The sequence below is a fragment of the Syngnathus floridae genome, chromosome 12 (genome assembly GCF_059516105.1).
Source record: "Syngnathus floridae isolate MCC-2025c chromosome 12, RoL_Sflo_1.0, whole genome shotgun sequence".
Classification (NCBI taxonomy): Eukaryota; Metazoa; Chordata; class Actinopteri; order Syngnathiformes; family Syngnathidae; genus Syngnathus; species Syngnathus floridae.
Window position 1 is genome coordinate 14180766 of NC_142424.1, and position 23396 is coordinate 14204161.

At 48.1% G+C, this 23396-nt stretch overlaps 2 protein-coding genes, 1 long non-coding RNA gene and 1 pseudogene across 4 annotated transcripts; all 4 read right to left on the reverse strand.

Annotated features, from left to right (window-relative positions):
• Positions 1 to 1171: 1171 nt before the first annotated feature.
• LOC148390131 (janus kinase and microtubule-interacting protein 3-like) lies at positions 1172 to 5071 on the reverse strand (annotated as a pseudogene).
• Positions 5072 to 13127: 8056 nt separating this feature from the next.
• LOC148390132 (uncharacterized) lies at positions 13128 to 15967 on the reverse strand. The gene is made up of 3 exons (XR_015861841.1): positions 15802 to 15967; positions 15601 to 15678; positions 13128 to 13742 (listed from the first exon to the last, which is right to left on the reverse strand). It is a non-coding gene; the product is annotated as an uncharacterized LOC148390132 (long non-coding RNA).
• A 3210-nt stretch (positions 15968 to 19177) lies between these two features.
• Positions 19178 to 20334, reverse strand: LOC148390133 (janus kinase and microtubule-interacting protein 3-like). Of its 2 annotated transcripts, XM_088392579.1 has the most exons (3): positions 20024 to 20334; positions 19819 to 19944; positions 19178 to 19449 (listed from the first exon to the last, which is right to left on the reverse strand). In XM_088392579.1, the coding sequence occupies exons 1-2, from the start codon at positions 20234 to 20236 to the stop codon at positions 19828 to 19830; spliced, it is 330 nt and encodes a 109-aa protein (XP_088248705.1). In that variant the 5' UTR covers positions 20237 to 20334; the 3' UTR covers positions 19178 to 19449; positions 19819 to 19827. The 2 variants fall into 2 exon arrangements, with proteins under 2 accessions (XP_088248705.1, XP_088248704.1); XM_088392578.1 differs by having other exon boundaries at positions 19178 to 19944.
• Positions 20335 to 20512: 178 nt separating this feature from the next.
• LOC148390134 (janus kinase and microtubule-interacting protein 3-like) lies at positions 20513 to 23168 on the reverse strand. The gene is made up of 6 exons (XM_088392396.1): positions 23094 to 23168; positions 22133 to 23033; positions 21978 to 22048; positions 21282 to 21841; positions 21011 to 21073; positions 20513 to 20924 (listed from the first exon to the last, which is right to left on the reverse strand). Exons 4-6 carry the CDS (start codon positions 21348 to 21350, stop codon positions 20799 to 20801), a joined length of 258 nt encoding a protein of 85 aa, XP_088248522.1. The 5' UTR covers positions 21351 to 21841; positions 21978 to 22048; positions 22133 to 23033; positions 23094 to 23168; the 3' UTR covers positions 20513 to 20798.
• Positions 23169 to 23396: the final 228 nt, after the last annotated feature.

Consider the following 23396-nt stretch of genomic DNA (forward strand, 5'->3'; position numbering starts at 1 on the left):
CCATTGGCGTCGTTTTCGCGTATAGCAAATCCGATTGGTTGGGAAGGGGGCACGGTTATGCAGCCGAGGGGTCCTGTGATCGGTGGGATGTAAAGTAGGCGTCGACGTCACGTCCGCGTCACGTGACCACGACGTGGCAGACGTCATATAGCAACCGCTGTTTTGTTTAGTAGACTTACAGTTGTTATGCATTGACATAATGGCGCACACACCAAATAGATTTAAATAAATTAAATAATTCTTCTGCCCACTCTCTTTTAAACAAGTTAACTCTCCCCGCGGATTTGAATTCCGGCGAAAGTTACGCCCATCGACGTCACGTATGTCACGTGACCACGACGTGGCAGATGTCATATAGCAACCGCTGTTTTGTTTAGTAGATTTACAGTTGTTATGCATTGGCATAATGGTGTGCACTCAAAATAGATTTAAATAAATTAAATATTTCTTCTGCCCACTCCCTTTTAAACAAGTTAACTCTGCCCACGTCCATTGACGTCTTGTCTGCGTCACGTGACCACGACGTAGCGACGTCATATAGTAACCGCTGTTTTGATCAGTAGACTTAGTTATTATGCGTTGACATAATGGCGCACTGGTTAGCATGGCCACCTCTTAAGCATGATGTTGCGGGTTCGACGCCTGATCAATGTTAGCATGGAGTGAGCTGAAGTGCATGGCGCTGAAGATTTGAATCTTTGAAATGCGCTGAGGTCTGACATATCAGGCAGAATGGTTTGCCATCACGTTCAACAAAAAATAGAAACTTTCCCACTCTGATTAAAACGTCCTGCGTTCATCTACGTATTTTCGTTTTGCTGTGCATCTTTTCCCTGCCATTTCGAGAGCCCAATTGACACTCATAGTTTAAAGAAATGTGTTTGCCCATCCTACTTTGTGGAATTTCACCACATGCGCTTTTGACCAAAATACCAAATTGAACTCAAGTGAAGCCAACACGCACAACCCCCCACCCCCCCCCCCCCCCACACACACACACACACACACACACACAAATGTTGATATGAACATAAAAGAGCCGCATGCGGTTCGGGAGTTGCGGCTTGGCCAAACCTGTACTATACAACTTTATTTGTATAAAATTTTCACAACAGCTGTCACACAAACAAAGCGGGAAAAACCGAAGACGTGCGTGTTCCGCCCACGCTGGATTTATTTGCACCTTTGAAAAGACACCGTATTGCCGCAGATGTGGCAAAGAGTACTTTTGGGCATCTGAGACGGAAGGATGTCCAAAGCATCACGTCACCTGCTCTGGTAGGCATGGTGGTGGGACGTTGAGGTCAACCGCTTTGGGGTTGGCTGAATCTTTGATCGCAGGATGCCACACACTTGAAGACAGAAGCAGAAAAGCAGAGCTAAATGCAAAATGTACTCACCGGTGACTCCAATTTTTTTCCCCCCTGAAGAAACAGCTGGACGGGTGGCCCCGGCTGGCCAGTGGGACTCTTGTTATTCTGACCCTTTTTAGTGCGCGTTTGGGGCAACAACCGTTTTTTGTGGCACTCTCTTCTGGTTCAAAAGTGCCCTGCATGTGAATTTGCTTTTCCTGCCTTCTGATTGGATGAGCGCCGGTGTGACGCGGTGCCTCTGTCACCGTGGCGGGGGGTATACGTTGGCATCGGAGCGTCTGCCAACGTCTGAGACCGGCTGGCAGTGTATCGGAGGTGTCGAGTGCGGTGCCGCTGGAGCTCACTCACCAGCTGGTGTTAGGGCCACAGAATGAAGGCCAAGGAGAAGAATAGAAAGAGAAACAGAAACTTCTCCTCCAATTGTTTGATTTGTCTCTTCTGAGCTTCGATGAATTCTTTCAGCTCTTTGTTCCTCTAGGACGGACAAATGGAAAGTGGCATTCAAAAGCCAGTAAGCGTGCAAGTAAGTGCCGGGCTGGCTTTGGGCCCTTACCTGTTGCGCGCTGTGCAGCAGATCCATTCTCTCTTGGAGGATGCAAGCGTCGCGCTCCCTCAACTCGCACATCAGGGCTCGCTTCCATTGGTCCACGGCGCTCCTAAGCTCTTCTCTCTGATCCGCCGTCAGCACGTCATTCACGCCAGCGTGGCTGGCTTTTTCGCCGTCCGTGGCGGGGCAGTCCCGCTGCGGTAGCGCCTCGTACAACATGGCCTCCAGCTCCAGGATCCTCTGGGCCGCAATCCTCGTCCATCAGTGGTCCGGCGGGAGATTTGAGGGAGGCTTACCTTATGAGCCTGGTCCATGGAACACTTCCTGAAGTCCAACTCTTCATCCAGGTAGCCCTTCTGCTTGCAGAACATAGAAGAGCCCAAAGGCACAGCGTCAACAAGCTTCTTTCAGCGCAAAGCCTTCCAAAAGTCACATTTGAGCCGCCGAGTCTCGTGGAGTGCGAACATAAGGAGTTCGACATACACTTACGGCGTTATAGCCCAGGATGTCCAGCTTCTTCATCAGATCACTGATGACGATGTCCGGGGGAAAGGCGCAAGGAGCAATGTAAGGTGTTCTGGGACCTCGGGTTAAGGTTAGGGTTGCGAGGGACGCCTTACGTACGCTCACGCCCTCGGCCTCGCAGTAGATCTGCAAAGGGCTGAGGCCGTCTGGGAAACGGACTTGCAGAAACTTCAAGACGGGGGAGCGCCACTCCCTCTCCTGAAAGGCAGAGGCATGCATCCGTCCGTCCGTCCGTCCGTCCGTCACATCTCTGGCCTCAACACGCTTGTGCGAGTCTTCCCACCTCCAGCTCCAGGATGCGGAACTCAAGCAGTTCGTTTTGGTCTCGGATATCCTGGATGTGCTCTTTCAGACGCGCTTCTTCCGCCTCCATCCGCCTGACCTGAAAAGACAGTCAGACCTCATCTGCGGGGCTTCCTGACGGGTGTGACGCCAAGCGACTCCGCCCAGCGCCTTTCTTTCCGTCACCTTTTCGGCCAACTGCTGATTGCTCTGACGCAGCAGCTGCTTCTCCTCCACCCACTTGACATTCTAGAAGAGACAAACGCGTGGACAGCTTTGGAATGTTGTGTCATTTTCATCCACAAATTCTTTGGTTGACTGGAAAATGACATTTGCTTTTCTCCGCATTTTCCCAGCCACATTCGGGGGGGGTTGGTCCAGTAATGCCAGACGAATGAGTGACTGAAGAATGTAGCTATTTTGTCTGAGAAAAAGGTGTGCTCATTGATGAGCTTACCTGTCCTTGTTGCTTCAGCGCTGACTCCAGATCTGCTACTCTGCTTTGATAGTGACCCATTTCTACCATCAGCTTTTCTCTGGTCTGAAAGGAGGAGGAGGGAGGCTCCTCCTCCTCCTTTCAGACCAGAGAACACCCGAGGCTGGGTGAGAACGGGGAGGCTGCGACCCGGCCGGGGGTTGCGGGAAGGGGCGCCACCTTGATCTCCTTCTCGGCGTCGTAGTCCCCTTCGCTGGTCTGGGCTAGCAGAGCGTAGGCTCGTTGCAGCGCTTGATATTCTTGCGTCAGCTGGCGGTAGCGAAGCTCCGCCTCTTCATGCACACACCAATGCAACACAGCACTAGTACCAGAGTCAGTCAGACCGGCGACAAAGCACCCGCGACGCAAAGACGAGTCCGATTCCAGGCTGAAGAGGAATGTTTGGTGCCAATACGCTGGCAGAAATGGCGGGCTACCTCTTCGGGTTCCGTGTCGGGGGTTCTGTCGGTGTGAAAAGACAAGGACGATCCGTCCGAGTCCACCAACACGTCTTCGTCGTAGCCGTAAAATGTTTCGATGACCTGCGGGCGCGGAAGCAAACATCTCTCTGAACAAACTGAAGCGACACCTCACGATGAATCGACGAGAGGAACGATAGCGAGAAAAAGGCCATTTCATCTTGCGCAACACCAAGCAGCCGCAAACAAACAGACTCACCTTGCAGGACCTCACGCTTTGTTCCTCCTCAGAGATTCTCGACGTCGGTATCGTAGCAGCAAATCTCTCTCCTGTCGACACAAATAATCCGCCTTTGAGATTCTTTGGATGCAAAGGGAACGAACGGCTCCGGCGCAGAAACAAACGCGACTCACAATGACATTTCTGACATGAGCTCCTGTCTCCAGAGCCTGAAAAACACGTCACCGGCGATGATTGGAGGGACGCTCGTCTTTTCCAAAAGTGACAACTACAGGGTGTGTCAGGGTTTTCCAGATTATCTTTATCGTATCATTATGTTGCTTTGACTTTGACTGCAACCTGTAATAAATAATATTATTTATCCCTTATTTATCCCTATCGCTTATCCCTTCCTACACAAAGTCGTAAAACACCCCTTGCTATGTTTTGACTAGAGGTCAAGGGCTTCCTCTATTCAATCCACTCTTACACCCACCCTGTTTCTCTTAATTAAAATGCTCGTGCAGGAGCCGAGAGTCAGACTTCATTCGTACAACGGATGGACTCTCCACCTGCAGGTGTCCAAAAGAACTTACTTGTCTCCCGTGTGGTTCTTGCAAAATAAGTTGGAGCGAGCGCAACTCTAACAGGGTGCATTTTGCCACTAGCTGCCTACGGACAATGATGTCGCGCTCGCGGCTCATGGTTGACGGGCTGAGCAGCCGGGCAAGTCCGTCGTTTTCAGCGCACAGCGAGTGGCAAAGGCGCTGACAAAACGGGAGCTTTGAGCTGCTGAAAACGGCAAAACAAGTCTAAAGCGTGTTCAAACGCGTGCGCACAATGCTCCTGCTTGAAAGGTCGGAATTTAAGGGGCCAATTTTTTGGATGGCGGCCGCCGGCCAAGCTTTGGACGGAAAAGGTTTCCTGGCGACAGCGAGCGAGCGTGGCGCTGCCGTACGTGCACCGAGTCGCCTGCCTGAAGACCTTGGACAAGTCGTCGATGATGTGCCGCTGCTCCACAACTTGAAGGAACTCCATTTCACCGTCCTGCTGGCCGCAACCGCGGTCCAGGTCATTGAGCGAACTAGGCCTTCTCTGTGGAACACAAATGCAGTGGACTCTGTTGGCACGCCGCCGTTGTCCGCGTCGACTTACCAAGCTTGCCATCTCCTCGTTCTCCTGGGTGACAAAGCGCACTTTGTTTTCAAGGCGACACAGCACCAGCGAGAGTTCTTCATTCTTCCTGCTCAGGCGTTTGTTTTTGTACAGGAGTGGCAGAAACTGGCTTTCTGTTTCTCTCAGTCGCTTTAGCTGCAAGCATGAAGTGCGGGATGTGAAAGACGCACAACACGCGGGCCAGAACGTATCCATTCCTTTTGCATCGGTTTGAACGGAATCGTGGCTTTGGCTCCCAATAAAAGACATCTACCAGGCAACCGACTCGACGCGCCGCTCAACTAATAAGCAAGCGCAATGGGTGCCTCGCTGGATGGCGCGCATCAAACGTAGCGCAAACCTTCAAGCGTGCCGTCAATAAATTACCAGTTCATTGCGCTCTTCAGAAAGCAGGGCGTTTCGATCCTCCAGGTTCCTGATGACTGCGCTGAGCTCAGCGATTTTCAGATGAAACCGTCGCGTGTCCCGATCCTCCTCCAACACACACACACAAGCACTCGTTCAAAGTTCAAAACTGTTTTTGTGCTACCTTCCTCCAGCAACGAACTAAGTCATGCGTACTGCAAGTGTGTGATGAGGTGGCTTACGCAATGAAGAGGATTGCTAGTAGCGGCGTTGACCCCACTTCCAGGGTAGTTTAGGCCCGCCCTTTGGGAATCCCTCAGGGCAGCGATCTGCTGCTCGGCAGCCTGAGTCTGCAGCTGAAGGCGGTGGACGTGGCCGGCCCCAGGGCTTCATCCAAAACACTAACCGCTCTGTCTTTCAGCTTGATCTCATCCGTCTGGATGTACAAACGGGGAGCGCTCAGGCAGGCGGGCAAACTCATTTGCCAGAATTGTGACAAAAACAAAGAGAGCAACCGGCCAATTTTTTTTCTTGAATCGACTAGAACACCTTTGCTGTGACAAAAGCGAAGCGAGCAACCGGACATTTTCTTCTTGTGAAATAGAATAGAATAGAATGCCTTAGGTGTCATTGCACTGCAGGTATACAACGAAATTGGGAACATAGCCACGCACCGCGCATCTGATCAGTCCTACCAGTCGGCGGATCTCCCTCTCGCAGTCTCTCTTGGTTCGGCTCAGCTCCTCCCGATGCTGGTGATGAGCCGATCGGAGCTCGGCCGCTCGGGACTGCCAGGCCTGCTGGGCCGCTGCCAGGGCTTCTTCCGCGCTCCTGGTGGAGGCGACACCGCTCGGTCTCCCGACACCGCCGCGTCTCCTCCACCTCCGCCAGCAAAGCGCCCCCCCCTCCTCACCTGAGCAGACATTGCGCCACACCGGGCCATTGAGACCGCAACGGAGCGCCGCGACGCTTACTGGGGACAAGCTACACAATACGGTAGCGGCCGCATCGAAGCCCGACGTGGCGTGCGGATAGTCAGACACGGATAGAGCGGATCACCTTGTCCATGGAGCCGTCCCTCAGGCTGAGGACCAAGGCATTCAGTCGCTGGATCTCTCCATCTTGATTTTGATCACTCTCATCAGCTCCATTTCATGCTGCCGCAGTAATGTCTCCCTGGTAATGGCTAACTCTTTCTGCTTCTCCTCATGGAGTTTGCTTTTGAGTTCCGTCATGGCGGCGGTGGCACGGTGGTGCTCCGCCCGCAGGTCCTGACTTCTCTCTCTCTCCAGACAGCTGACCTGACATGACTTAGACTTAGACAAACTTTATTGTCATCTTGTCTGCACATGGTGCATACAAAACGAAATTCCGTTGCATACGTCTTACAACAAAGTAGTGATATTGCAGTTGAATAGAAGTAACATATCCTATGAAAATATATATATATACATATACTATATATATATATATATATATATATTAAAAATAAGTATAAAGTGCAGCAGTGATAATTATGCAATAGTGCAAGTAGGCAAAACAGTATTCAAGAGTGTGCAGAGGAATGCTAAACCATGTATTAAACTTCTATTTAAAGGGTTTATACAAGTTCAGTAAAGTTGGTAGTGCGAGATAGTGCAAGATAGAGGTCCGTAGTGTCATACAGTTCTGTGAATGTGTGATGCAGAGTTCAGTTTAGAGCTCAACAGTTCTAGTGTTCAACAGTCTGATGACAGCAGGGAAAACGCTGTTGCAGAACCTGGTGGACCTGCAGCGGATGCTGCAAACCTCTTCCCAGAGGGCAGCAGGGAGAACAGTCCATGGTGGGGGTGTGATGGGTCATTGATGATGTTACGGGCACGGGACATGCAGCGCTGAGATGAAATGTCCTGAATGGAGGGAAGAGGAGCCCCTATGATCCTCTCTGCTGTCCTCACCACTCTCCTCACGTTCTTCCAATCGGAGGCGGTGCAGCCTCCACACCACACAGAGAGACAGCTTGTCAGAATGCTCTCTATGGTGCTCCTGTAGAACGTCCTCATGATGGGTGGGGGCAGGTGGGCTCTCCTCATCCTCCGCTGTAAGTACAAGCGCTTCTGTGCCCTCTTGACCAGTGCCGTAGTGTTCATAGTCCAGGTGAGGTCTTCTGTGATGTGGACCCCCAGGAATTTGGTGCTGCTGACCACCTCCACAGCTGAGCTGTTGATGATCAGTGGAGCGTGGTGAGGCTGTTTTCTCCTGAAGTCGACGATGATCTCCTTCATCTTCTCCTCATTCAGGATCAGGCTGTTTTCTCTGCACCAGCCCACCAGCTGCTCCACCTCCTCTCTGTAGTCCAGGTCGTTGTTGTCTCTGATGAGCCCCACCACCGTTGTGTCGTCTGCTGACTTCACGATGTGATTGGTGGTGAACCTGAGGACGCAGTCGTGTGTCATCAGGGTGAACAGCAGGGGGCTCAGGACGCAGCCCTGAGGGGAGCCTGTGCTGAGGGTGATGACATCAGAGGTGTTCTGTCCCACCCGGACTGACTGAGGTCTGTTGGTGAGGAAGTCTAGCAGCCAGTTGCGAAGGGGGGTGTTGAAGCCCAGGTGTTCCAATTTTCCTACCAGATGCTGTGGGATGATGGTGTTAAACGCTGAGCTGAAGTCCAGGAACAGCATCCGCACATGGGTGTTCTTCTCCTCCAGGTGAGCCAGGCTCAGGTGAAGAACGGAGGAGATGGCGTCCTGAGTGGAGCGGTTTTGCCGGTCGGCAAACTGGAACGGGTCAAATAATAGGGGGAGTCTGGAAACGATGTGACCTTTAAGCAGCCTTTCGAAGCACTTCATCATAACCGGAGTCAGTGCAACAGGCCGGTAATCATTAAATGAGGTGATTTGAGGTTTCTTCGGCACCGGAATGATGGAGGCAGTCTTAAAGCACGCCGGCACTTTGGCTTGGCCCAGCGAGGTGTTAAAAATGTCTGTGATGACCCCAGCCAGATGACTTGCACATTCCCTGAACACACGCCCAGGAATGTTGTCGGGGCCAGGGGCCTTACAGGGGTTGACTCTCCTCAGGGTCTTCAACACATCGGCGGAGTCAAGGCAGAGTACCTCCTCTTCCTGATGGGGGACAGTTTTAACTGCTGGAGTGCCGTTTAGTGCCTCGAACCTCCCAAAGAAGTTATTTAGACCATTTAGAAAGTCAGCATCAACTACACCCACCAGGGGGGGGAGGGTGAGTTGTAGTCTGTAATCGCCCGTATGCCTTGCCACATACTCCTGATGTTTTTGACGTTGTGGAAACGATCCTGAAATTTTCGACTGCGGTCTCGCTTCGCTATCCTGATGGCACGGTTCAAGTTGGCTCTCGCTGTCCTCAGTGTCTCCTTGTCGCCAGACTTGAAGGCAGAGTTCCGCGCTCGTAGCGTTTGACGTACCTCCTCAGTCATCCAGGGTCGTTGGTTGCCCCGGGTGATGATATTCTTAGTGGTGCTGACGTCCTCGGTGCATTTGTTGATGTAGGCTGACACAGTCATGGCACACGCATGTCTAATCTACATCGGGAAAACTGGGAGGGAGGGAGGCAGGCAGGGAGGCAGGCAGGGAGGCAGGCAGTGTCTGTCTGTTGAGGTTTTCACCTTGTTCTTCTCCTGCTGAAGTTCTAACTGGACGTCCATCAGTTTGGTTCTCAGCTCGTCATTGGTGGCCTGAAGGGCGTCTGTTCGCTCCGCCTTGGCCCGCCCTGCCGGAGCTCGTTTGGACATCTCTTACTCGAGTCTCGCCCGGTCGTCAGTCAGAGATCACATTTGTACCTGGAGAGCACAAACGCAGCGCTGTTTTCCACTGGCTTCGAACTCAACTTCAATCGGTACCGTAACTTACAACATCATAAACATAGAACTAGCTTGACTTATTCATTGAATAAATGCATTTGGTTCTTCAAAACTGCATCACGCAACATAGCGTGACCGAGACGGCCGTTATCCACCTGCGTGAAGTTATTTGGTGAAATGAATGAGATGTTTAAGACACCATCGTTCTGTCTCTATGTAGATGAAGGGAAATAATCGATTGCTGAAGGTCCAAAGGTGTTGTGATAAACAAATAAACATATTAGTAATTAGTGACATATTTGTGATAAACATATTAGGCAGGATAATCACATATGTTAACTTGACTGCCCACACTGTATTTATTTATGGTTATTTGTTAAATCGAGTACTGTTAGACATGAAATAGGAAGTGTTTAACATAAATGGAAGACGAAAGGGGTACTCACCATTGTAGCTCCTGCTGGTCAATGATACGAGCCTCTTCTTGCAGTGGAAAACATACAGCCAACAAACACCGTGGAACCTAAAGGAATGAAATTAAACATTAACATTTAGCCTCAACCAACATTCACAGATACAACGCAACGCAAACTACACAAACGTAAATCTTTTTAAACACAATGAGTTGTACTTACCGTGTACGCTCTAGACGGTCCACTTGCAAGCAGAAAATAAAGATATTTCTGTTGATAATCGTCGTGTTTGTATCCGGTGTCTCGCTCAAGGCCATTGCGCCCACAGATTTGAATTTTGGCGAGAGTTCAGCCTATTGACGTCATTTCCGCGGTGTAATACCCGCATATCTGAAACGGCAAAGTTAAGAGTAGAGTTAAATAAAGTTTTTAGTCAACGCAATAATTTACAACCGTTGACCAGTCGAAATAATCGTCGAAATTTGGCGTCTGTGGCTGGAAGCAGACGCCGAGTTCGACATTCCTCCCAAACGCCACACTCCCTCGCTTTTCAGGGCTCAAAAAAAACAGTTGTAATTACCTTGTACGCTCTAGACGGTCAAGTTGCAAGCTGAAAACAAAAATATTTGCCTTGTTAGTCATCGTGTTACTAACCGCTGTGTCTTGTTTGCCAGAATTGCCGCTTTCCTACTTCCTGTTGCAAGCCACGCCCACGGATTATAATTTTGCCGTGAGTTCCGCCTATTGACGTCATGTCCGCGTCACATGACTGCGACGTAATATTATCTAAAACTGTTTGTGCGGTATTGTGTTGTTCTGTGCGGTATTGTGTTATTCTGTGTGGCGTTGTGTTGTTCTGTGCGGCGTCGTGTTGTTCAGTGCGACGTCGTGTTGTTCAGTGCGGCATGGTGTTGTTCAGTAAGGCATGGTGTTGTTCAGTGCGGCATGGTGTTCAGTGCGGCATAATGTTGTTCAGTGCGGCATAATGTTGTTCAGTGCGGCATGGTGTTGTTCAGTGCGGCATGGTGTTGTTCAGTGCGGCATGGTGTTGTTCAGTGCGGCATAATGTTGTTCAGTGCGCCATAATGTCGTTCAGTGCGGCATGGTGTTGTTCAGTGCGGGATGGTGTTGTTCAGTGCAGGATGGTGTTGTTCAGTGCAGGATGGTGTTGTTCAGTGCGGCATGGTGTTGTTCAATGCGGCATGGTGTTGTTCAGTGCGGGATGGTGTTGTTCAGTGCAGGATGGTGTTGTTCAGTGCGGCATGGTGTTGTTCAGTGCGGCATGGTGTTGTTCAGTGCGGCATGGTGTTGTTCAGTGCGGCATGGTGTTGTTCAGTGCAGGATGGTGTTCAATGCGGGATCGTGTTGTTCAGTGCGGCATGGTGTTGTTCAGTGCGGCATGGTGTTGTTCAGTGCGGCATAATGTTGTTCAGTGCGGCATGGTGTTGTTCAGTGCGGCATGGTGTTGTTCAGTGCGGCATGGTGTTGTTCAGTGCGGCATGGTGTTGTCCAGTGCGCCATAATGTTGTCCAGTGCGCCATAATGTTGTTCAGTGCGGCATGGTGTTGTTTAGTGCGGGATGGTGTTGTTCAGTGCAGGATGGTGTTGTTCAGTGCGGCATGGCGTTGTTCAATGCGGCATGGTGTTGTTCAGTGCGGGATGGTGTTGTTCAGTGCGGCATGGTGTTGTTCAGTGCGGCATGGTGTTGTTCAGTGCGGCATGGTGTTGTTCAGTGCGGCATAATGTTGTTCAGTGCGCCATAATGTCGTTCAGTGCGGCATGGTGTTGTTCAGTGCGGCATGGTGCTGTTCAGTGCGGCATGGTGTTTTTCAGTGCAGCATGGTGTTGTTCAGTGCGGCATGGTGTTGTTCAGTGCGACATGGTGTTGTTCAGTGCGGCATGGTGTTGTTCAGTGCAGGATGGTGTTGTTCAGTGCAGGATGGTGTTGTTCAATGCGGGATGGTGTTGTTCAGTGCGGCATGGTGTTGTTCGATGCGGCATGGTGTTGTTCAGTGCGGAATGGTGTTGTTCAGTGCGGAATGGTGTTCAGTGCGGCATGGTGTTGTTCAGTGCAAAATGGTGTTGTTCAGTGCGGGATGGTGTTGTTCAATGCGGGATGGTGTTGTTCAGTGCGGGATGGTGTTGTTCAGTGCGGCATGGTGTTGTTCAATGCGGCATGGTGTTGTTCAATGCGGCATGGTGTTGTTCAGTGCAGGATGGTGTTGTTCAGTGCGGCATGGTGTTGTTCAATGCGGCATGGTGTTGTTCAATGCGGCATGGTGTTGTTCAGTGCGGCATGGTGTTGTTCAGTGCAGCGTAATGTAGTTCAGTGCGGCATGGTGTTGTTCAGTGCGGCATGGTGTTGTTCAGTGCGGCATGGTGTTGTTCAGTGCGGGATGGTGTTGCTCAGTGCGGCATGGTGTTGCTCAGTGCGGCATGGTGTTGTTCAGTGCGGGATGGTGTTGTTCATTGCGGCATGGTGTTGTTCAGTGCGGCATGGTGTTGTTCAGTGCGGGATGGTGTTGTTCAGTGCGGGATGGTGTTGTTCAGTGCGGCATGGTGTTGTTCAATGCGGGATCGTGTTGTTCAGTGCGGCATGGTGTTGTTCAGTGCGGCATGGTGTTGTTCAGTGCGGCATGGTGTTGTTCAGTGCGGCATAATGTTGTTCAGTGCGGCATAATGTTGTTCAGTGCGGCATAATGTTGTTCAGTGCGGAATGGTGTTGTTCAGTGCGGAATGGTGTTGTTCAGTGCGGCATGGTGTTGTTCAGTGCGGCATGGTGTTGTTCAGTGCGGCATGGTGTTGTTCAGTGCGGCATGGTGTTGTTCAGTGCGGCATGGTGTTCAATGCGGGATGGTGTTGTTCAGTGCGGCATGGTGTTGTTCAGTGCGGCATGGTGTTGTTCAGTGCGGCATGGTGTTGTTCAGTGCGGCATGGTGTTGTTCAGTGCGGCATGGTGTTGTTCATTTCGGCATAATGTTGTTCAGTGCGGCATAATGTTGTTTAGTGCGGCATGGTGTTGTTCAGTGCGGGATGGTGTTGTTCAGTGCGTTATAATGTTATTCAGTGCGGCATGGTGTTGTTCAGTGCGGCATGGTGTTGTTCAGTGCGGCATGGTGTTGTTCAGTGCGGCATAATGTTGTTCAGTGCGGCATAATGTTGTTCAGTGCGGCATGGTGTTGTTCAGTGCGGCATGGTGTTGTTCAGTGCGGGATGGTGTTGTTCAGTGCGGGATGGTGTTCAATGCGGAATGGTGTTGTTCAGTGCAGGATGGTGTTGTTCAGTGCGGCATGGTGTTGTTCAGTGCGGCATAATGTTGTTCAGTGCGGCATGGTGTTGTTCAGTGCGGCATGGTGTTGTTCAGTGCGGCATGGTGTTGTTCAGTGCGGCATAATGTTGTTCAGTGCGGCATGGTGTTGTTCAGTGCGGCATGGTGTTGTTCAGTGCGGCATAATGTTCAGTGCGGCATAATGTTGTTCAGTGCGGCATGGTGTTGTTCAGTGCGGGATGGTGTTGTTCAGTGCAGGATGGTGTTGTTCAGTGCGGCATGGTGTTCAGTGCGGGATGGTGTCTTTCAGTGCGGCATGGTGTCGTTCAGTGCGGCATGGTGTCTTTCAGTGCGGCATGGTGTCGTTCAGTGAGGCATGGTGTTGTTCAGTGCGGCATGGTGTTGTTTAGTGCGGCATGGTGTTGTTCAGTGCGGGATGGTGTTGTTCAGTGTGGCATGGTGTTCAGTGCGGCATGGTGTTGTTCAGTGCGGTATCGTGTTGTTCAGTGCGGAATCGTGTTTCTCAGTGCGGTATCGTGTTGTTCAGTGCAGTATCGTTGTGTTGTTCGTATTGTGTTGTGTTGTTCGTAATGTGTTGTGTTGTTCGTATTGTGTTGTGTTGTTCGTATTGTGTTGTGTTGTTCATATTGTGTTGTTCATATTGTGTTGAGTTGTTCGTATTGTGTTGTGTTGTTCGTATTGTGTTGCCTTTAACACTTAGCCTCTAACACTTAGCCTCTAACACTTAGCCTCTAGCATCTAGAAGGTAAATAAATAGGAAGGAAGGACTCACCGGTGACGTCTTCGCCCACGTCCAAGCGTTGTACTTTGTATTTTCATCCTTCTGACAGTGGAAAACATAGCCAACAAACACCGTGGAACCTAAACGAATGAAAGAAAACTATCATTTGGCCACAACCAACATTCACAGATACAACACAATGTGACGTGCGGGGTTGAGGTTAAAGGTTGAGTGAAGGGCCCTCGTTTTAAACTACTTTTTTGAAAAGGATTGGGAACAAGTAAGACGTATTTAATTTATTTAATGGGAAGTAGTAAGAGCTATTGAATTTAATCTATGTATTATATTCTATTGTATTGTATTCTGTTGTATTCTTTTGGATTGTATTCACACTAACCCCACTAAAACTTCAGCCCACAAAAACTCGCCTCTGGCGCCTAGCCTCTGGCACTTAGCCTCTAACACTTAGCCTTTAACACTTAGCCTTTAACACTTAGCCTTTAACACTTAGCCTTTAACACTTAGCCTAGAAGGTGAATAAATAGGGTTAAAGGTTGAGTGAAGGGACCTCGTTTTAAACTACTTTTTTGAAAAGGAGTGGGAACAAGTAAGACGTATTTAATTTATTTAATGGGAAGTAGTAAGACTTATTAAATTTATTTAATCTACTTTTCTTCCCAGGCAAAATTTGATGTGCTGCAATTCCAAATTTCCAAAGTGAATGAAGGAATGAAGTCCTTTAAATTATGATTTTGTATAAATACTAGGCATTAACACAAAATCGACGGCACAAAATGGGCAGACTTTACTTGTTTGAAAAGGACTGGTTACAAGACAGACTTTTTTAATTTATTTAATGGGAAGAAGACTTATTTAGTTTAATTGATCTATTTTTGTTCCCTGGCAAAATTCGATTTGCTGCAATTCCAAATTTCCAAAGTGAATGAAGGAAAGAAGTCTTTTAAATTATGATTTTGCTTAAATACTAGGCATAGACACAAAATCTACGGCACAAAATGGGCAGACTTTACTTGTTTGAAGAGGACTGGTTACAAGACAGACTTTTCTGATTTATTTAATGGGAAGAAGACTTATTTAGTTTATTTAATCTATTTTTGTTCCCTGGCAAAATTGGATTTGCTGAAATTGTATTTTGCCAAATCTTGCCTTGAGACCTGATAGGAAGTATTAAACGCTTAGTTAAATCAATACAAGTTGGTAATAAGAGCGAGTAATGTTGGTTGAACCGATGAATGAAGGTTGAAAGCAATTTAAATTATGACTTTGTATAAATACTAGATATTAACAGAACATCTACTGCGCGAAATGGGCAGAGTTTACTTGTTTGAGAAGGAGTGGCTTATTCAAAACTAAGATTTATTTAATCTGTTTGTTCCCAGGCAAAATTGGATGTGATGCAATTCCAAATTTCACCACATGATGGTGCCCAATTTTGACTTCATAGGACATATTAAACACTTAGCTTGTTATTATGTTCAAGGTAATCAGATTTGTTTATTATTCTAATGGCCTCTTCAAAACTATTCTGGATTACTACTTTGGATCTATTCTACATTACTTGGCAACAACATACTCTGTAACAGATTAGGCAGTATAATCATATCTGTTAACTTGAGAGTGCCCACACTCAATCTACTTATCGTGATGTGTTAAATCAATTACTGTTAGACATTATTTGTCTGATAATCTACCAAATCTTTGAATTGAAGAATTTGTGATTTAATTAATAGCTTGTTGTTATATTAAGGGTAATCACACTTGTATATAATTCTAATGGCCTTCTTTTGAAAACTATTCTGAATTACAACTTTGGATCTTATATTACTTTGCAACAATCTACTCCGTGACAGATTAGGCAGTATAATCACATATGTTAACTTCAGTGCCCACACTGTATTAATTTATGGTTATTTGTTAAATCAAGTACTGTTAGACATGAAATAGGAAGTGTTTAACATAAATGTTATGGCTACTCACCATTGTAGCTCGCTCCTGGTCAATGATACGAGCCTCTTCTTGCAGTGGAAAACTTGCAGCCAACAAACACCGTGGAACCTAAAGGAATGAAATTAAACATTAACATTTCGCCTCGACCAATTTTCACACGTACAACGCAACGCGGCTACACTTCTGCTATTACAAACGTAAATCTCCTTAAACACAATGAGTGTTACTTACCGTGTACGCTCTAGACGGTCCAGTTGCAAGCAGAAAATAAAGATATTTCTGTTGATAATCGTCGCTGCTCAGTGGCTCACGGCCATCGCGCCAACAGATTTGAATTTTGGCGGAGGTTCGGGCAATTACGTCATATCCGCGGCACATGACTGCGACGTAATACCCGCTTATCTGAAACGGCAGTTAAAAGTAGAGTTACATCAAGTTTTCTTGGAACCTAAACGAATGAAAGAAAACTATCATTTGGCCACAACCAACATTCACAGATACAACACAACGTGCGGGGTTGAGGTTAAAGATTGAGTGAAGGGCCCTCGTTTTAAACTACTGTTTTGAAAAGGAGTGGGAACAAGTAAGACGTATTTAATTTATTTAATGGGAAGTAGTAAGACTTATTAAATTTATTTAATCTACTTTTCTTCCCAGGCAAAATTTGATGTGCTGCAATTCCAAATTTCCACAGTGAATGAAGGAATGAAGTCCTTTAAATTATGATTTTGTATAAATACTAGGCATTAACACAAAATCGACGGCACAAAATGGGCAGACTTTACTTGTTTGAAAAGGACTGGTTACAAGACAGACTTTTTTAATTTATTTAATGGGAAGAAGACTTATTTAGTTTAATTGATCTATTTTTGTTCCCTGGCAAAATTCGATTTGCTGCAATTCCAAATTTCCAAAGTGAATGAAGGAAAGAAGTCGTTTAAATTATGATTTTGTTTAAATACTAGGCATAGACACAAAATCTACGGCACAAAATGGGCAGACTTTACTTGTTTGAAGAGGACTGGTTACAAGACAGACTTTTCTGATTTATTTAATGGGAAGAAGACTTATTTAGTTTATTTAATCTATTTTTGTTCCCTGGCAAAATTGGATTTGCTGAAACTGTATTTTGCCAAATCTTGCCTTGAGACCTGATAGGAAGTATTAAACGCTTAGTTAAATCAATACAAGTTGGTAATAAGAGCGAGTAATGTTGGTTGAACCGATGAATGAAGGTTGAAAGCAATTTAAATTATGACTTTGTATAAATACTAGATATTAACAGAACATCTACTGCGCGAAATGGGCAGAGTTTACTTGTTTGAGAAGGAGTGGCTTATTCAAAACTAAGATTTATTTAATCTGTTTGTTCCCAGGCAAAATTGGATGTGATGCAATTCCAAATTTCACCACATGATGGTGCCCAATTTTGACTTCATTGGACATATTAAACACTTAGCTTGTTATTATGTTCAAGGTAATCAGATTTGTTTATTATTCTAATGGCCTCTTCAAAACTATTCTGGATTACTACTTTGGATCTATTCTACATTACTTGGCAACAACATACTCTGTAACAGATTAGGCAGTATAATCATATCTGTTAACTTGAGAGTGCCCACACTCAATCTACTTATCGTGATGTGTTAAATCAATTACTGTTAGACATTATTTGTCTGATAATCTACCAAATCTTTGAATTGAAGAATTTGTGATTTAATTAATAGCTTGTTCAGGGTAATCAGACTTGTATATAATTCTAATGGCCTTCTTTTGAAAACTATTCTGAATTACAACTTTGGATCTTATATTACTTTGCAACAATCTACTCGGTGACAGATTAGGCAGTATAATCACATATGTTAACTTCAGTGCCCACACTGTATTTATTTATGGTTATTTGTTAAATCAAGTACTGTTAGACATGAAATAGGAAGTGTTAAACATAAATGTTATGGCTACTCACCATTGTAGCTCGCTCCTGGTCAATGATATGAGCCTCTTCTTGCAGTGGAAAACTTGCAGCCAACAAACACCGTGGAACCTAAAGGAATGAATTAAACATTAACATTTCGCCTGGACCAACATTCACACGTACAACGCAACGCGGCTACACTTCTGCTATTACAAACGTAAATCTCCTTAAACACAACGAGTGTTACTTACCGTGTACGCTCTAGGCAAAATTGGATGTGATGCAATTCCAAATCTATCTGAAACGGCAGTTAAAAGTAGAGTTACATCAAGTTTTCTTTTTTAATCAACACAATCATTTACAACCGTTGACCAGAAAGAATCGTCGAAATTCGACGTCCCCCACAAACGCCACGCTCACTCGCTTTTCAGGGCAACAAAAGTACTTCTTTTTAAAAACGATGAGTTGTACTTACCGTGTACGCTCTGGACGGTCCAGTTGCGAGCAGAAAATAAAAATATTTCTCTTGTTAGTCGTATGTTACCATCCGCTGTGTCTTTGTCAACATCGCCGCCATTTTCCTACTTCCTGCTGCGAGCCACGCCCACGGATTTAAATTTGGGCGGAAGCTCTTTCCATTGGCGTCGTTTTCGCGTATAGCAAATCCGATTGGTTGGGAAGGGGGCACGGTTATGCAGCCGAGGGGTCCTGTGATCGGTGGGATGTAAAGTAGGCGTCGACGTCACGTCCGCGTCACGTGACCACGACGTGGCAGACGTCATATAGCAACCGCTGTTTTGTTTAGTAGACTTACAGTTGTTATGCATTGACATAATGGCGCACACACCAAATAGATTTAAATAAATTAAATAGTTCTTCTGCCCACTCTCTTTTAAACAAGTTAACTCTCCCCGCGGATTTGAATTCCGGCGAAAGTTACGCCCATCGACGTCACGTATGTCACGTGACCACGACGTGGCAGATGTCATATAGCAACCGCTGTTTTGTTTAGTAGATTTACAGTTGTTATGCATTGGCATAATGGTGTGCACTCAAAATAGATTTAAATAAATTAAATATTTCTTCTGCCCACTCCCTTTTAAACAAGTTAACTCTGCCCACGTCCATTGACGTCTTGTCTGCGTCACGTGACCACGACGTAGCGACGTCATATAGTAACCGCTGTTTTGATCAGTAGACTTAGTTATTATGCGTTGACATAATGGCGCACTGGTTAGCATGGCCACCTCTTAAGCATGATGTTGCGGGTTCGACGCCTGATCAATGTTAGCATGGAGTGAGCTGAAGTGCATGGCGCTGAAGATTTGAATCTTTGAAATGCGCTGAGGTCTGACATATCAGGCAGAATGGTTTGCCATCACGTTCAACAAAAAATAGAAACTTTCCCACTCTGATTAAAACGTCCTGTGTTCATCTACGTATTTTCGTTTTGCTGTGCATCTTTTCCCTGCCATTTCGAGAGCCCAATTGACACTCATAGTTTAAAGAAATGTGTTTGCCCATCCTACTTTGTGGAATTTCACCACATGCGCTTTTGACCAAAATACCAAATTGAACTCAAGTGAAGCCAACACGCACAACCCCCCCCCCCACACACACACACACAAATGTTGATATGAACATAAAAGAGCCGCATGCGGTTCGGGAGTTGCGGCTTGGCCAAACCTGTACTATACAACTTTATTTGTATAAAATTTTCACAACAGCTGTCACACAAACAAAGCGGGAAAAACCGAAGACGTGCGTGTTCCGCCCACGCTGGATTTATTTGCACCTTTGAAAAGACACCGTATTGCCGCAGATGTGGCAAAGAGTACTTTTGGGCATCTGAGACGGAAGGATGTCCAAAGCATCACGTCACCTGCTCTGGTAGGCATGGTGGTGGGACGTTGAGGTCAACCGCTTTGGGGTTGGCTGAATCTTTGATCGCAGGATGCCACACACTTGAAGACAGTAGCAGAAAAGCAGAGCTAAATGCAAAATGTACTCACCGGTGACTCCAATTTTTTTCCCCCCTGAAGAAACAGCTGGACGGGTGGCCCCGGCTGGCCAGTGGGACTCTTGTTATTCTGACCCTTTTTAGTGCGCGTTTGGGGCAACAACCGTTTTTTGTGGCGCTCTCTTCTGGTTCAAAAGTGCCCTGCATGTGAATTTGCTTTTCCTGCCTTCTGATTGGATGAGCGCCGGTGTGACGCGGTGCCTCTGTCACCGTGGCGGGGGGTATACGTTGGCATCGGAGCGTCTGCCAACGTCTGAGACCGGCTGGCAGTGTATCGGAGGTGTCGAGTGCGGTGCCGCTGGAGCTCACTCACCAGCTGGTGTTAGGGCCACAGAATGAAGGCCAAGGAGAAGAATAGAAAGAGAAACAGAAACTTCTCCTCCAATTGTTTGATTTGTCTCTTCTGAGCTTCGATGAATTCTTTCAGCTCTTTGTTCCTCTAGGACGGACAAATGGAAAGTGGCATTCAAAAGCCAGTAAGCGTGCAAGTAAGTGCCGGGCTGGCTTTGGGCCCTTACCTGTTGCGCGCTGTGCAGCAGATCCATTCTCTCTTGGAGGATGCAAGCGTCGCGCTCCCTCAACTCGCACATCAGGGCTCGCTTCCATTGGTCCACGGCGCTCCTAAGCTCTTCTCTCTGATCCGCCGTCAGCACGTCATTCACGCCAGCGTGGCTGGCTTTTTCGCCGTCCGTGGCGGGGCAGTCCCGCTGCGGTAGCGCCTCGTACAACATGGCCTCCAGCTCCAGGATCCTCTGGGCCGCAATCCTCGTCCATCAGTGGTCCGGCGGGAGATTTGAGGGAGGCTTACCTTATGAGCCTGGTCCATGGAACACTTCCTGAAGTCCAACTCTTCATCCAGGTAGCCCTTCTGCTTGCAGAACATAGAAGAGCCCAAAGGCACAGCGTCAACAAGCTTCTTTCAGCGCAAAGCCTTCCAAAAGTCACATTTGAGCCGCCGAGTCTCGTGGAGTGCGAACATAAGGAGTTCGACATACACTTACGGCGTTATAGCCCAGGATGTCCAGCTTCTTCATCAGATCACTGATGACGATGTCCGGGGGAAAGGCGCAAGGAGCAATGTAAGGTGTTCTGGGACCTCGGGTTAAGGTTAGGGTTGCGAGGGACGCCTTACGTACGCTCACGCCCTCGGCCTCGCAGTAGATCTGCAAAGGGCTGAGGCCGTCTGGGAAACGGACTTGCAGAAACTTCAAGACGGGGGAGCGCCACTCCCTCTCCTGAAAGGCAGAGGCATGCATCCGTCCGTCCGTCCGTCCGTCCGTCACATCTCTGGCCTCAACACGCTTGTGCGAGTCTTCCCACCTCCAGCTCCAGGATGCGGAACTCAAGCAGTTCGTTTTGGTCTCGGATATCCTGGATGTGCTCTTTCAGACGCGCTTCTTCCGCCTCCATCCGCCTGACCTGAAAAGACAGTCAGACCTCATCTGCGGGGCTTCCTGACGGGTGTGACGCCAAGCGACTCCGCCCAGCGCCTTTCTTTCCGTCACCTTTTCGGCCAACTGCTGATTGCTCTGACGCAGCAGCTGCTTCTCCTCCACCCACTTGACATTCTAGAAGAGACAAACGCGTGGACAGCTTTGGAATGTTGTGTCATTTTCATCCACAAATTCTTTGGTTGACTGGAAAATGACATTTGCTTTTCTCCGCATTTTCCCAGCCACATTCGGGGGGGGTTGGTCCAGTAATGCCAGACGAATGAGTGACTGAAGAATGTAGCTATTTTGTCTGAGAAAAAGGTGTGCTCATTGATGAGCTTACCTGTCCTTGTTGCTTCAGCGCTGACTCCAGATCTGCTACTCTGCTTTGATAGTGACCCATTTCTACCATCAGCTTTTCTCTGGTCTGAAAGGAGGAGGAGGGAGGCTCCTCCTCCTCCTTTCAGACCAGAGAACACCCGAGGCTGGGTGAGAACGGGGAGGCTGCGACCCGGCCGGGGGTTGCGGGAAGGGGCGCCACCTTGATCTCCTTCTCGGCGTCGTAGTCCCCTTCGCTGGTCTGGGCTAGCAGAGCGTAGGCTCGTTGCAGCGCTTGATATTCTTGCGTCAGCTGGCGGTAGCGAAGCTCCGCCTCTTCATGCACACACCAATGCAACACAGCACTAGTACCAGAGTCAGTCAGACCGGCGACAAAGCACCCGCGACGCAAAGACGAGTCCGATTCCAGGCTGAAGAGGAATGTTTGGTGCCAATACGCTGGCAGAAATGGCGGGCTACCTCTTCGGGTTCCGTGTCGGGGGTTCTGTCGGTGTGAAAAGACAAGGACGATCCGTCCGAGTCCACCAACACGTCTTCGTCGTAGCCGTAAAATGTTTCGATGACCTGCGGGCGCGGAAGCAAACATCTCTCTGAACAAACTGAAGCGACACCTCACGATGAATCGACGAGAGGAACGATAGCGAGAAAAAGGCCATTTCATCTTGCGCAACACCAAGCAGCCGCAAACAAACAGACTCACCTTGCAGGACCTCACGCTTTGTTCCTCCTCAGAGATTCTCGACGTCGGTATCGTAGCAGCAAATCTCTCTCCTGTCGACACAAATAATCCGCCTTTGAGATTCTTTGGATGCAAAGGGAACGAACGGCTCCGGCGCAGAAACAAACGCGACTCACAATGACATTTCTGACATGAGCTCCTGTCTCCAGAGCCTGAAAAACACGTCACCGGCGATGATTGGAGGGACGCTCGTCTTTTCCAAAAGTGACAACTACAGGGTGTGTCAGGGTTTTCCAGATTATCTTTATCGTATCATTATGTTGCTTTGACTTTGACTGCAACCTGTAATAAATAATATTATTTATCCCTTATTTATCCCTATCGCTTATCCCTTCCTACACAAAGTCGTAAAACACCCCTTGCTATGTTTTGACTAGAGGTCAAGGGCTTCCTCTATTCAATCCACTCTTACACCCACCCTGTTTCTCTTAATTAAAATGCTCGTGCAGGAGCCGAGAGTCAGACTTCATTCGTACAACGGATGGACTCTCCACCTGCAGGTGTCCAAAAGAACTTACTTGTCTCCCGTGTGGTTCTTGCAAAATAAGTTGGAGCGAGCGCAACTCTAACAGGGTGCATTTTGCCACTAGCTGCCTACGGACAATGATGTCGCGCTCGCGGCTCATGGTTGACGGGCTGAGCAGCCGGGCAAGTCCGTCGTTTTCAGCGCACAGCGAGTGGCAAAGGCGCTGACAAAACGGGAGCTTTGAGCTGCTGAAAACGGCAAAACAAGTCTAAAGCGTGTTCAAACGCGTGCGCACAATGCTCCTGCTTGAAAGGTCGGAATTTAAGGGGCCAATTTTTTGGATGGCGGCCGCCGGCCAAGCTTTGGACGGAAAAGGTTTCCTGGCGACAGCGAGCGAGCGTGGCGCTGCCGTACGTGCACCGAGTCGCCTGCCTGAAGACCTTGGACAAGTCGTCGATGATGTGCCGCTGCTCCACAACTTGAAGGAACTCCATTTCACCGTCCTGCTGGCCGCAACCGCGGTCCAGGTCATTGAGCGAACTAGGCCTTCTCTGTGGAACACAAATGCAGTGGACTCTGTTGGCACGCCGCCGTTGTCCGCGTCGACTTACCAAGCTTGCCATCTCCTCGTTCTCCTGGGTGACAAAGCGCACTTTGTTTTCAAGGCGACACAGCACCAGCGAGAGTTCTTCATTCTTCCTGCTCAGGCGTTTGTTTTTGTACAGGAGTGGCAGAAACTGGCTTTCTGTTTCTCTCAGTCGCTTTAGCTGCAAGCATGAAGTGCGGGATGTGAAAGACGCACAACACGCGGGCCAGAACGTATCCATTCCTTTTGCATCGGTTTGAACGGAATCGTGGCTTTGGCTCCCAATAAAAGACATCTACCAGGCAACCGACTCGACGCGCCGCTCAAC